At 37.4% G+C, this 13,915-nt stretch overlaps 1 protein-coding gene across 4 annotated transcripts in view; it reads left to right on the forward strand.

Moving 5' to 3' along the window:
• The window catches only part of setd5 (SET domain containing 5), a 121,868-nt gene that overhangs the window by 69,630 nt on the left and 38,323 nt on the right, over positions 1-13,915 (forward strand). For 2 of the 4 annotated variants that reach the window (XM_061937876.2, XM_061937883.2), the window contains exons 3-7: positions 4,414-4,516; positions 7,883-8,145; positions 10,899-10,957; positions 12,836-13,023; positions 13,112-13,150. In XM_061937876.2, coding sequence (XP_061793860.2) covers positions 4,414-4,516; positions 7,883-8,145; positions 10,899-10,957; positions 12,836-13,023; positions 13,112-13,150 — 652 coding nt within the window. Of the gene's footprint in view, positions 1-4,413; positions 4,517-4,786; positions 4,851-7,882; positions 8,146-10,898; positions 10,958-12,835; positions 13,024-13,111; positions 13,151-13,915 lie in introns of those variants that run through there. The other 2 variants (XM_061937891.2, XM_061937899.2) reach the window with 2 other exon arrangements.

The raw sequence follows: 13,915 nt of genomic DNA on the forward strand, positions 1-13,915 counted from the left end.
GCGGCTTCATAGCCTACCAAAGTCGTACTGCAACATTTTGATAGATTTTTTAACGCTGTGTGTAATGTTCTATATTTTCAATGGAACATATAAAATGTTGGTGTTGTTTACTTGAGTCATCTTGCAGTCTACACGTATCTCTTATGTGTGACTGCCATCTATTGGTCACACTTATCATTTCACCATGTACCAAATAAAATAGCTTTGAGGTCGGTAAGCACAACCAAAATTATTCCCTACATTAGACGCACCGGGTTATACGGCGCACTGTCGAGTTTTGAGAAAATGAAAGGATTTTAAGTGCGCCTTATAGTCCGAAAATTGCGTTTTTAAGAATCTGCTGAAAAAAATGTGCGTTTCTCACAAGTTCTTTTTAAGTGAACTCGCTGGCCACCAGTTGAATAGCCCAAATGATAGAAGGAGAGGACCTCAAATTAATCGATTTTGGCTTCTCATGGTCAAAAAAATATCATAATTGAAAATAATGGTTAATAGGCCGTGCAACATGCATGCCAATTCCTAAGCTTGTAAAAATGAAACAAATGAGGAGCGAATGAGTGGAAAAAAGACCACGTCTACTAGAAGTTTGGGATCTGTCCATGGTTGCTACTTTGTATTTGACATAGCGCTAGTATGGCTAATCAATAATCACCAAACTCAACAAAAAAAAGTAAGGCCATATGATTTCCGCGTTCACGTAACCAAACCGAACTGAGGATATTACAGAGAGTGACATAAATGTGAGTGAGTCATTGTAAGGAAAAGGAACATTTGTTTGGGGAAAATAATGTGTCCAAGATCGCTAATTCATCTCCAAAACACTCAACCGCCTCGTCCTGAACTAATAATTGAAACACCTAGTAAACTATGAAGCTAAAGCTAGCCACAACACATCACATGTGTTTGTGTTGTTGTGAACGACATCATCAATGTAGGATCGATATACAGCTTCAAGTCGTCTCCAAACTCGTCAAGCTCAGAACAGCAGCAGACTTCCCTCCTTCACAATAACAGCGTTAAGCGCAACATCCGTTCTGACTGCACTAAGAAAATAAAGGTTTTAAAACAGTGCCTTACACTGGCCATGGATGAAGTGCTGGCTGTCCAGAGTCGGGACCCGGGGTGGACCGCTTGCCTGTGCATCGGTTGGGGACATCTCTGCGCTGCTGACCCGTCTCCTGCTGGCCCCACTATGGACTGGACTCTCACTATTATGTTAGATCCACTATGGACTGGACTTTCACAATATTATGCTAGACCCACTCGACATCCATTGCATCCGGTCTCCCCTAGAGGGGGGGGGGGGGGGTTACCCACATATGCGGTCCTCTCCAAGGTTTCTCATAGTCATTCACATTGACATCCCACTGGGTTGTGAGTTTTTCCTTGCCCTTATGTGGGCTCTGAACCGAGGATGTTGTTGTGGCTTGTGCAACCCTTTAAGACACTTGTGATTTAGGGCTATATAAATAACATTGATTGATCGATTGATTGACACAAGCCTAATGTACTTTTTGATTCATTTACAGTACAACTAACATTATGCTTTGACTGTAAATACTGGTCAAAATTGTCCAAAGATTTATTGCACCAGTGATTGTGAAGATTTTTGCATTTAATTAACAGACATTTTATTAATATAATTAATATTATGACACAAACAGCACACACTCTATGGTGGTAAAATAAGAGTAAATGGTACAAATAAGGAATTGTAAATGGAAAAAAAGGGATTTTTTTTCATATAGCTATTGTTGAAATTTATTGTTGATATTTTTTTTTCCACTTACTGTTTATTCGTTACTAATTTATATTCATTTGTTTTTTTAAATTATATTTAAAGTTGACTTTTGGTATATTTATTTCAAATTAGTGAATAAGCGTTTTATTAATTGTGATTACAATATCAATCAAAATAATCGGGATTAATATTGAGGAGCACAACTGGTATAACTTAAGAAGTTTAACAAATGACTACTAACTGCATCTGAAGTTAAAAAAGAAAAGAAAAGCTACAGCAGCACCTTAGTTACACAAATCACATTACGAAAAAAATAAGTAACTGCCAAAAAGTAGAGGATATAAAGGGGTGCTATGTTTGCTAGAAAGGTTAAAACACCAATTCAAGGATCTACCAATATGTTTAGCTAAACATATTGGTTAGAGTGTCCGCCCTGAGATCGGTAGGTCGTGAGTTCAAACCCCGGCCGAGTCATACTAAAGACTATAAAAATGGGAACCATTACCTCCCTGCTTGGCACTCAGCATTAAGGGTTGGAATTGGGGGTTAAATCACCAAAATAATTCACGAGCGCGGCCACCGCTGCTGCTCACTGCTCTCCTCACCTCCCAGGGGGTGGAACAAGGGCATGGGTCAAACGCAGAGAGTAATTTCACCACACCTAGTGTGTGTGTGACTATCAGTGGCACTTTTAACTTTAACTTTACAGTTAAGTTCCTTTATACAACAGGACCACTCGGATGTTTTTACAGAATTTGCTGCAAAAATGTTTGTCTTCCATGTTTTGAACTGAGCTCATTCGCGGGCCAGATTTGCAAGTTAAATAAACCTTATTTAGACAGTACTCCAAACAAACATGTACAAAGCGGAGCAGACTTACATTTGCAATTGCGCCTCCATAATTTCAGTCTTGGCCAAAACGTTTGGCAGGTTTTTAATGTAGTTTGTCAATAACTCTCATACCTCAGTCTTTTTTGGGAAACAGTGTACGTGTTTGTTGTATACTGAACTAGTGTTGTCCCGATACCAAAATGTATTTCGGTATTTTTCGATACTTTTCTAAATAAAGGGGACCACAAAAAATAGCATTATTGGCTTTATTTTAACAAAAAATCTTAGGGTACATTAAACATATGTTTCTTATTGCAAGTTTGTCCTTAAATAAAATAGTGAACATGCTAGACAACTTGTCTTTAAGTACCGGTAGTAAGTAAACAAACAAAGGCTTCTAATATAGCTGCTGACGTATGCAGTAACATATTGTGTCATTTTGTATTCTATTATTTGTCAACATTATTAAGGACAAGCGGTAGAAAATGAATTATTAATCTACTTGTTCATTTACTGTTAATATCTGCTTAGTTTCTCTTTTAACATGTTCTATCTACACTTCTGTTAAAATGTAATAATCACTTATGCTTCTGTCGTTTGGATGCTTTACATTAGTTTTGGATGATACCACAAATTTGGGTATCAATCAGATACCAAGTCATTACAGGATTATACATTGGTCACAAGTCCTCATGTGTCCAGGGACATATTTCCTGAGTTTATAAACATAATATAAATTTTAAAAAAACTAAAGAAGATTTTGTGATGCTAAAAAATATCGATGTAATCATAGTAGTATCGACCACATACGCTCCTCTACTTGGTATCATTACAGTGGATGTTAGGTGTAGATCCACCAATGGCGTTTGTTTACATTGTGAAGCCGGTGAGCTACGGTGTGTAGTGAAGCATGTTTAGCTATTCCTCGTCCTGCAGGGATGATACTTGTAAGAAACTTACTTTATTTGTTGCCATGGAGACGAGGATTAGTGATTTAGAAGTAGCTAAAACACTGCAGACTGCGGATGGACTTTAATAGCTAGCTAGCCATGTCTTAAAGCACCTCTTCCTGAGGGCGTTTCAGTGTTATAGCTTCACTTTTATCGTTAGTTTTTAAGCCAAAATGCGTCCATTCTCCCTTTTCTGTCTACACACTGTGTCTGCTTGTAAGTACTCAGTGATTGTGCGCTGCCGAACATGCTCGTCTGCGAGTAAACCAGCAATGTCACGACGTGACAACAGCGGGGGGTGGGGGACCGGTACTTTTCAGAGGCGGTATAGTACCGAATATGATTCATTAGTATCGCGGTACTATACAAATACCGGTATACCGTACAACCCTATACTGAACAAATAAATATTTTTTGTGGCCTTTACAAAAATGAAACTCTTCACTAACTTCAAGCAATAGATTCAAGAAGTGTCATTTGAATTATGCTGGGGTGACATTGAGAGGAGGGGTGACCCCCTTCTATTATGGAGGTTTGTGAAATGTAACTGGACAGGTGGTTGCCACACAGGCTACATGTTTGTGACGGTGATGGTCAAACACACGCACACACACACACTGCTCATGTGAGCGCCCAAATGTAACTAGAGAAGCGATCATGTTACAGCCGGCTGGCTCGGCAGCTTGTGTGCATGTGTGGGTGCCATTGTGCGATATTAATAGGTCATGCTTGCCACCCTAAAGCTGTAAACGAAGGGCAAACACATTCAACTTTTTTATTCAGAATGTGGAAATGTAATATTGACAGTTTTTTACATGATGTATCAATAGTGTTTGCCTTATTATTATTATTATTATGAGTGTTTTGACACAATCCTTTTGACTGTTTTAGCCCCGAGTCAGTTGAAGCAAGCCCTGCAGTAAATGAGAAAAACTTCGACAGCCACAGCTGTGGAAGTGCACAGAGTCATGGGTATCGGGGACTACCATATGCTGTGAGTACACATGAATACTTTGCTATCTACAACTAAAATGTTAAACATGTACCATTCAGTTGTGTGAACTGTTCAACTGTATTAAGTGTATGTTTGTATTCAAATGGACAGTAAGAGTCAAAGTTAAGGTCTTTATACACCAGGGATGGTTTCAGAACTGTTATTCAAATATTCCCGCGCATCAAGTCTGCACAGTATTCGATGTTGACATCATTCACCCTGCCTTGCTTCTAATCATGTCATTTTTTTCCTGATTTTTACAAGGGGTTGTGAACGGAGGGAAATCTATCAGTGTCATATTGTGACTCTTGAATCCAATATCAGCAATGTAAATGTAGGTAATACTCACATTACATATGTTTTGACACAGTGGTTCAATTAAAGTCTGTGGTGATCAATATGTAAATACAATCAGCACATTTACATGCAGTCAATATTCATGTCGTATGTACAATATAGTCACTTTTTTACTTCATCGTAATATTACTATGTTTACATGCACACAATTATTACAAATGTAAACATTTTACAAGTCCGTTCCACACCATGTTGGACTCAAACAAATCAAACAATCTGTTACTGCATGTGGATTACCCACTTCCATATTTTTATGGGGCCAGTGTTTCCCATGTTCTCATTTATTATTATATTATTTTTACATTCAGTAAACCATAAATTGTTCATCAACACATTTTATTGGGACTGTGTGTGGATGTAGCTTTTTGGTTCAACTTTGTACAGTTGGTGGTAGGGGTGCAACGGTAAAGGTAACCCATGGTACGATTCGTTTAATCAGTTCTGTTTTGGGACTTTTTTGCCGTATAAAAGTTTTGAATGCAGTGCGCACCGCATATATATATATATATATATATATATATATATATATATATATATATATATATATATATATATATATATATATATACACACACACACACACACACACAGTACAGGCCAAAAGTTTGGACACACTTTCTCATTCAATGCGTTTTCTTTATTTTCATGACTATTTACATTGTAGATTGTCACTGAAGGCATCAAAACTATGAATGAATACATGTGGAGTTATGTACTTAACAAAAAAGGTGAACTAACCGAAAACATGTTTTATATTTTAGTTTCTTCGAAATAGCCACCCTTTGCTCTGATTACTGCTTTGCACACTCTTGGCATTCTCTCGATGAGGTTAGCAAAGGGTGGCTATTTTGAAGACACTAGAATATAAAACATGTTTTCAGTTATTTCACCTTTTTTTGTAAAGTACATAACTCCACATGTGTTCATTCATAGTTTTGATGCCTTCAGTGACAATCTCCAATAGTCATGAAAATAAAGAAATTGCATCGAATGAGAAGGTGTGTCCAAACTTTTGGCCCTTACCGTATATTTTAAAGAATAGATATGTGAGAAGTGGAGCTGTCTGCTAAGTGATAAAACAAATAAAAATCCCTACTTACTTTAAAAATCCCTACTTACTTGCAGGCTTGTGAATATTCTGCAAAAACGGCGAAACCCGCATTTTGAAACATCAATTTTCGCGTCAAAATACCATTTGAGCGTTTTTTCAATGAAATAGCAATAAAAAATATTTTAATCAAATTTGTTAAACGCTCGCCTTCGCTGCAGGTACTCGCTCTCCCTCTTGTCTAAATGCCGCACTGAGTTGCATGACCGGGATACGATCCGGAGCACTGACAAAAGCTCGCTCGTTAGCTAGCCTCGCTTTCTTACTTGTTGTCGCCTCCATTCACTCTCCAAGCCACAACGTTGATGACGACTGTCTACTTTGCTGCTAATCATATTTGGATGATTACGATCCGAACACTGTTAGCTTTTGAACCAGTTGTAGTTTTAGAGTATTTATTAGTAGCCAGCGAGAAGGCATATTTTTGATGTGACAGTTTGTAAACAAAGGTCACAACACCGGAAGTACAGTCCAGGCCAAAAGTTTGGACACACCTTCTCCTCATTCAATGCGTTTTCTATATTTTCATGACTATTTACATTGTAGATTGTCACATCGAAACTATAAATTAATGTGTTCATTCATAGTTTTGATGTTACAATCTGGAATTATGTACTTAACAAAGAAAGGTGAAATAACTGAAAACATGTTTTATATTCTAGTTTCTTCAAAATAGCTACCTTTTGCTCTGATTACTGCTTTGCACACTCTTGGCATTCTCCCGATGAGCATCAAGAACACCTGTGAAGTGAAAACCATTTCAGGTGACTACCTCTTGAAGCTCATCGAGAGAATGCCAAGAGTGTGCAAAACAGTAATCACAGCAAAGGGTGGCTATTTTGAAGAAACTAGTTCAGTTATTTCCCTTTTTTTGTTCAGTACATTACTCTACATGTGTTCATTCATAGTTTTGATGCCTTCAGTGACAATCTACAATGTAAATAGTCATGAAAATAAAGAAAACACATTGAATGAGAAGGTGTGTCCAAACTTTTGGCCTGTACTGTATATTACTCGAGGATAGAGTTGCCAAATGGGAAACGTACTCTGACTTCTTTCCATGCATGTTTAAAGAATTTTACATGACATATCAATGATAATAATAGTAAATTATATACTAAAAAACAAAAAAATCAGTGGTACATTACATGTAAGGGTCAAAAAGAAAGCCAAAAGAGGTTGGTAGATGAAAATAAATCTAAAGGTAAAATATAGTATATAAATGCATCCAATTGCAGGAAATGTAGTCTTGATTTTCAAAATGTTCTTCTTTTTGGGTTTGTGTGGCAGTATTTTGTGCGGATAGAAATGTTCCCGTGCCGGTCGAAACATACGTTCCGGTATTTTACCGAGTACCGTTGCATCCCAAGCAGATGGCATCGTACCTCTGCTTGAACACACCTCACACATTCTTACAAGTAGCTTTGTCTTCATCATAAAAAAAACACAAAAAGAAGAAATGTATTTCTTAAGCCTAAACAGATTTGTTTTGCTTTTCACCTTTAAAAGTGCATCTAAGTCACGGCCAATTTAACACCGCCTCCTCCATCCTTGCGCTAATAGATGGCAGTGCTATGGGAAACACTGCACTCTTATTCGAGTGGTCCCAATTAGGTTTTTATTAAGCGTCAATCGGAAATATATGTCAGTGTTTGGTCTATCGTGTTATAGTGTGCATGCAAGGGTAATGATTGTGTGTATGTGTAAACTAACGTCGCAATGAAAGACCACCTTGGTGTGTAAAGACCTCTGTGATTGCACTATGTGTATTGTGTTATAACCACAGTCTACTTCTGTTATTAACAGCTGTACTGTTTCACATACCTGTTTTTTGCCCTCATTTTCATTCGTCTCCATTTTCCGTTTCCCTTTTTTGTTGCCTGAACACCCGTTGTTTGAAGATGCAACAGTCTTCCGTTGTGTGTTGTCAGGATCACAACTACGGCGCGCCCCCTCCTCCCACCCCACCCGCTTCCCCACTCTCTCAAACCATCATCCCCCGACTGGATATCAATGGCGTGGTACGCAGTTCTCGCTACCTTGAAACCACAGAGGACAACTCGGTGGACAGCGATAGCTCGTCCGAGGAGGATGGGGCTGTAGCCGGCTGGTGTCACTGCACTCTCATGCCAGACGGCTTGCTCATTAAATGTGACAATTGCAGGTGAGCACCCAATCAGGACGCAAGCACCTTTTTGTCTGCTCCAACAACACAAACCCTAATGGATCCGATGCCAGTAAAATCAGGGTCAGTATTGTCGGTACCGATATTTTTGTCATCACATTTTTTAGAGATTTGTGATATTTATTTTCAAACCGATACCGATAACTTCCTGCTTCTCAAGACCGACACTGATAACGTATTAATCACGTCGATATTTTTTAAATGTAGATTCCAGTGTTCACCTTTCTTTGCAGCCGGCTTTGGGGCAGCTCCTTTACTAGCAGGTGTTTTGGTAGGCTTCAAAAACATTACCATTGCAATCCTGGCGTTTTTAGGTGACTAATAAAGTTTGATGTGGCTCAATGTTTCTTTCCATCCTTGAAAAATGTTCACAGAACATGTGGTGCAAATAGCACTCGATTTGCTCACCCCAATTTGTCTACAGCAAAGTAGAAGTAATTGCGCCTCACTGTAGCGTTATTTCTTTTTTTTTTTTATCGTAGCAAGTTTTTAATGTTGTCAGATTTATACAGTACAGGCCAAAAGTTTGGACACACTCTCGTCATTCAATGCGTTTTCTGTATTTTCATGACTATTTACATTGTAGATTGTCACATCAAAACTATGAATGAACACATGCGGAGTTACGTACTTAACAAAAAAAGGTGTGGCTCGATTCCCCCATACCTGACTGCCATTACCCATAATACATTGTGTCCAAACCTTATTACCACACAGATCCTTCCGCCATATATGCAATTAAACAATTACGTACCGTATTTTTCGGACTATAAGTCGCAGTTTTTTTCATAGTTTGGCCGGGGGTGCGACTTATACTCAGGAGCGACTTATGTGTGAAATTATTAACACATTACCGTAAAATATCAAATAATATTTAGCTCATTCACGTAAGAGACTAGACGTATAAGATTTCATGGGATTTAGCGATTAGGAGTGACAGATTGTTTGGTAAAAGTATAGCATGTTCTATATGTTATACTTATTTGAATGACTCTTACCATAATATGTTACGTTAACATACCAGGCACGTTCTCAGTTGGTTATTTATGCGTCATATAACGTACACTTATTCAGCCTGTTGTTCACTATTCTTTATTTATTTTAAATTGCCTTTCAAATGTCTATTCTTGGTGTTGGGTTTCATCAAATAAATGTCCACAAAAAATGTGACTTATACACACTCTTGGCATTCTCTCCATGAGCTTCAAGCACACCTGTGAAGTGAAAACCATTTCAGGTCACCTGAAATGGTTTTCACTTCACAGGTGTGCTTGAAGCTCATGGAGAGAATGCCAAGAGTGTGCAAAGCAGTAATCAGAGCAAAGAGTGGCTATTTTGAAGAAACTAGAATATAAAACATGTTTTCAGTTATTTTACCTTTTTTGTTAAGTACATAACGCCACATGTGTTCATTCATAGATTTGATGTGACAATCTACAATGTAAATAGTCATGAAAATAAAGAAAACTCATTGAATGAGGAGAAGGTGTGTGCAACTTTTTGTCAGTTTTTCTTTTAATTTATTGATAAATAAATGATAAATGGGTTATACTTGTATAGCGCTTTTCTACCTTCAAGGTACTCAAAGCGCTTTGACAGTATTACCACATTCACCCATTCACACACACATTCACACACTGATGGCGGGAGCTGCCATGCAAGGCGCTAGCCAGCAGCCATCAGCCATCAGGAGCAAGGGGTGAAGTGTCTTGCCCAAAGACACAACGGACGTGACTAGGATGGTAGAAGGTGGGGATTGAACCCCAGTAACCAGCAACCCTCCGATTGCTGGCACGGCCACTCTACCAACTTCGCCACGCCGTCCCCCTAATGATAACTAGAAAAAAACATTTTAGGCAAACAATTAAAATATTGCTCATTATTAATAATATTATTATTACTGATATGGATATTAGAAATATTTGACTGGATGTAGCAACTCCGAGTTCATAGTGCGGCCTTTCTGTTTTTTATAAGCCTATCATATCTAATGTTGTAATATTACCCGGTAATGTTTGCCACCTATAACACACTGTTGAGTGTTTTCTCTGTAAACATTCTTCTTAGCATGTATACAGAAAAAAATACATATCTAAACTCTACTTTCATTTTGTGCACATACCTGCATACAATTCTTGTGAGATTTACAGTATGTTGCCAATTTACATTTTTTTTTCCTTTGAATATTGAGCTAAATTGCTTAGCATATGTAAGTTGAGTTGGTGACAGAGCCACTGGCTGTATTACCACAGCATTGATAATGTGTTGGTGTTTCATATTGGTGCCATCTGCTGGATTAAAAAAAGTCACTACATTTGACCTGCACATTAAATATGTTTAATTTAATTTTGTAAACACATAGCTGCATGGAGAGAAATATGAAAGATGCAACTCTGGTCATTGGGCCAAATAGTGAATAACATTTACATAATGCTGCACGCCACTTCTCCTTTCTTCAGTACGAGCTATCACCTGTGAACCTAAAGAAGCACTTCCTGATAAATACAGTTTGTCGCTTCACAGTCAGACGACACAGCAGGTCACATGTTTTTAGTCTTAAAGTGGCGTCAAGGGACACAGTATCACTCGTGTTTTCCTAATGCGCCGATACTTCTGTATCGTTTGACCCATCACTAGTAGCCACCTTGTGTTGTTGTGTGTTCATGACTTCCAAAGTTGTGTAGTTGAATGTTGAATTGTCCCCTGAAGTGTTGCCCCTCCTCTTGTTTCAGGGGTCTTGATAGAAGGAAAGGAACAGACGGCCAGCACAGGAAAAATGAAAATGTCTCAGGTAATTATGCTTCCGTGAATGAACTGTGGAGTGTGACAAAGCCCCTAAGAGAAAAGCAATATATGTGAAAGGCACAATCTTTTCAGCATTTGGAGAATGACTTTACGACACGTGGAAAAACAACACAGCAGCAACATTAAAGTTAACAATCAATGTTGACAGCAAAAGCAAGCATTTGGATTATACAATAAGACACACTTTTAATTTTTTATTTTCATAATTTTTTTTTTACCAGGTTTTTTTAAATTAATCAGTCCAACAAAATAGTACACAGTAATACCATAATAATACAATTCCAAAACCAAACCAGCAACATTCAGAATAGCAATCAACAGAGCAATTGAGAGGACACACAAACATGACACAAAAGTAGTCAAAAAAAAAAGAATGATATCAACAACAGTATCAATATTAATATGAATTCCAACATAGCAATTTACATGATCATCACAGCCATATATAAAACATTTTATAAAAAACATTTAAAAAATGAACAATAGTGGCTTCTTACACTTGCATCGCATCTCACAAGCTTGACAACACATTGTGTCCAATATTTTTCACAAAGATAAAAAGTCACATTTTAGGTTCATTTAATAGTTAAAACACATTTAAATAATGGATCCCATATTCCAATATATGACTCATTATCTAAATTAACTACAGTTTTTTCTACGGATATCATCTCCATAGCTTGTGTATACCAGTCAGTATGAGTTGGACTATCAACATCTATCCATTTATTTAATATTACTGTTTTTGTTATGATGCATATTGATATGTACAAGCAATATTTCACAATATGACACACTTTGATTTACAAAGTTATAAATACAGTGCAACAAATAAGTATTGGATAATGTAGCTAACCCCTTACAAAGATATGAACGGTAAATCATTTTTATGCTGGCTTTATTTTAACACTTAGAGACAGAATGTGCAAAAAAAATGCGGATACTTTAAGTTGGTAATTATTTGACGTGCAAAAAGCTTTATTCGTGATTATGTATTTGTCAGTGATTTTGTATGTAATTTTATTTCCAAATGTCTCAAACAAGACATTACACAAGAGCACAGTTTTGGGTAGTAGTACATCTCAAATTGATTCTGAAAACAACATTGTTTTTCTTCGGAGGTAGTCGTATATTAAGTTAACTCATGTGATGAACCAGAATTAATCGCATTAACCATGTATATATGCAGATTAATCACATACTTTATTTTATATCGCACTTGCTCCTTTACCCATACCCAGGATGGGTTACCTGCAAGACGGAGGGGTAGTTATACGGTCAGTGTTTAGATCAGCGCAAAGATAAATAAGAAGACTCTGGTTAATGTTCACTTAAAATAAGCCCTGACAGCTTTAGATAGAACTGTTTGCAGGTTTTGACATGCATTCAAGTAAAACATTAAAAATAATTCTGTATGACATTCTGACAATAAAATTGCATGTGTTCTAATATCGGGCTTTTTTTATGTCAAGTTGAATTATGCAACCAACCTGTGATGTTTAATCCAAATCCAAAATTGTGATTAACCTGATTTAAAAACAAATAAATAATTTGAGTGTACTAATTTACTGTATATTCCACATTCTTTATCATAAAATGTTCCCCAGTTCAACATATATATTTGAGCTTATTTTATTTTAGTTTTGTGTTTTGTATTTCTGCACATTCTTGTTCCTACTAATTAGTAAATGGAGACATAGGTGATAAACAAGGGTTTTAATGATCAAATATAAGCACATTATAATAATACCCCATGATAATTGTATGTAGAAGACTTGAATTATCAGTAATAGTCATGGAAAAGGGTTTAAATAATCTGCTTGCCTTTTGGGCCACGTTGATGTTGGCCATGTTGTTTCCTCAGCTGGAGAGAGCAGTGGCACGGAGAGTGGCGATGAAGAGGTGTCACCATCCACCATCTCCTACACCGCCACCCAGCACACGCCCACCAGCATCAAGCTCACCGTCAACAGAGTCAAAAGGAGTAAATCCAAAAAGAGGAAGAAGAGTACAGAGAAGTCCCGTGGAACACCGAAGGGCAAGAAAGTCAAAGTAGGTTTCATCCTCACCTTCACAGCATTTCTCAGAGTAGAATTAAACCAATCAGACATTATGTTTAATCTCTTTTGCTTTTTTCCAGGCCTTTAGAGAAGGTTCTAGGAAGTCTATGAGGATGAAGGTTAGTTTGAAGTATTTGCAGTCTTGTACAAAGTACACAAAGCCATACTTGAGGAAAAGTAACAATATATTGCAGGAATATGACTTTAGTGGACGTCAAAGTTTTTTGACTTGAGTAATTGTTTATTGTGTTTAAAGTGGTTGCTATGGTTACACAGCTACCTGGGGGTACTAACTTTCATCCATTATATCGTCTTGCCTTCGTCCTGCTTTGAGGAGGTAATCTTACGCCATGTGGAACACACACGTTATTTTTGTCAGGTAATGATAGCGATTTGGCAATAATTTGTCTTATAACGTTAGCTGTCAGTCAATGTAAAGCCTGTAGTAGTAACAGAGAAGACTAATTAAAAGGATAGGACTGTTAAGTCATAATCATGGATTGGTATCGACTTTGCTACTTTTTTAGTTACCGACCGAATTCTGTTGGTACTACCGCGTACTTATTCACGTACCTTTGTTGCACGTCATGTCATGTCCGGATGTAGACTTGGCTCCGGCTCAAGCACTTTTTGGAAAAACAGATGTAGGTAATGTCATAATTTTCCATGTCAACAAAGCAAGCATTTTTGAAAGAAAGCGCTCAAAAGTAAGGCTCCACTTTTCAAAATGCGCTGGCTCGATGTTAATTAATATGCCGTACACATGCTACCAATGAGCATTAGCGGGTTTTTTTATGGCGATTTCAACACCTCCAAATTTGGTAATGAATAACTACAACTAAGATGCACGTTCCAATCAAACAGCTGTAGTGAAGTAAGTACAA

The sequence above is a fragment of the Nerophis lumbriciformis genome, linkage group LG03, assembly GCF_033978685.3.
Source record: "Nerophis lumbriciformis linkage group LG03, RoL_Nlum_v2.1, whole genome shotgun sequence".
Classification (NCBI taxonomy): Eukaryota; Metazoa; Chordata; class Actinopteri; order Syngnathiformes; family Syngnathidae; genus Nerophis; species Nerophis lumbriciformis.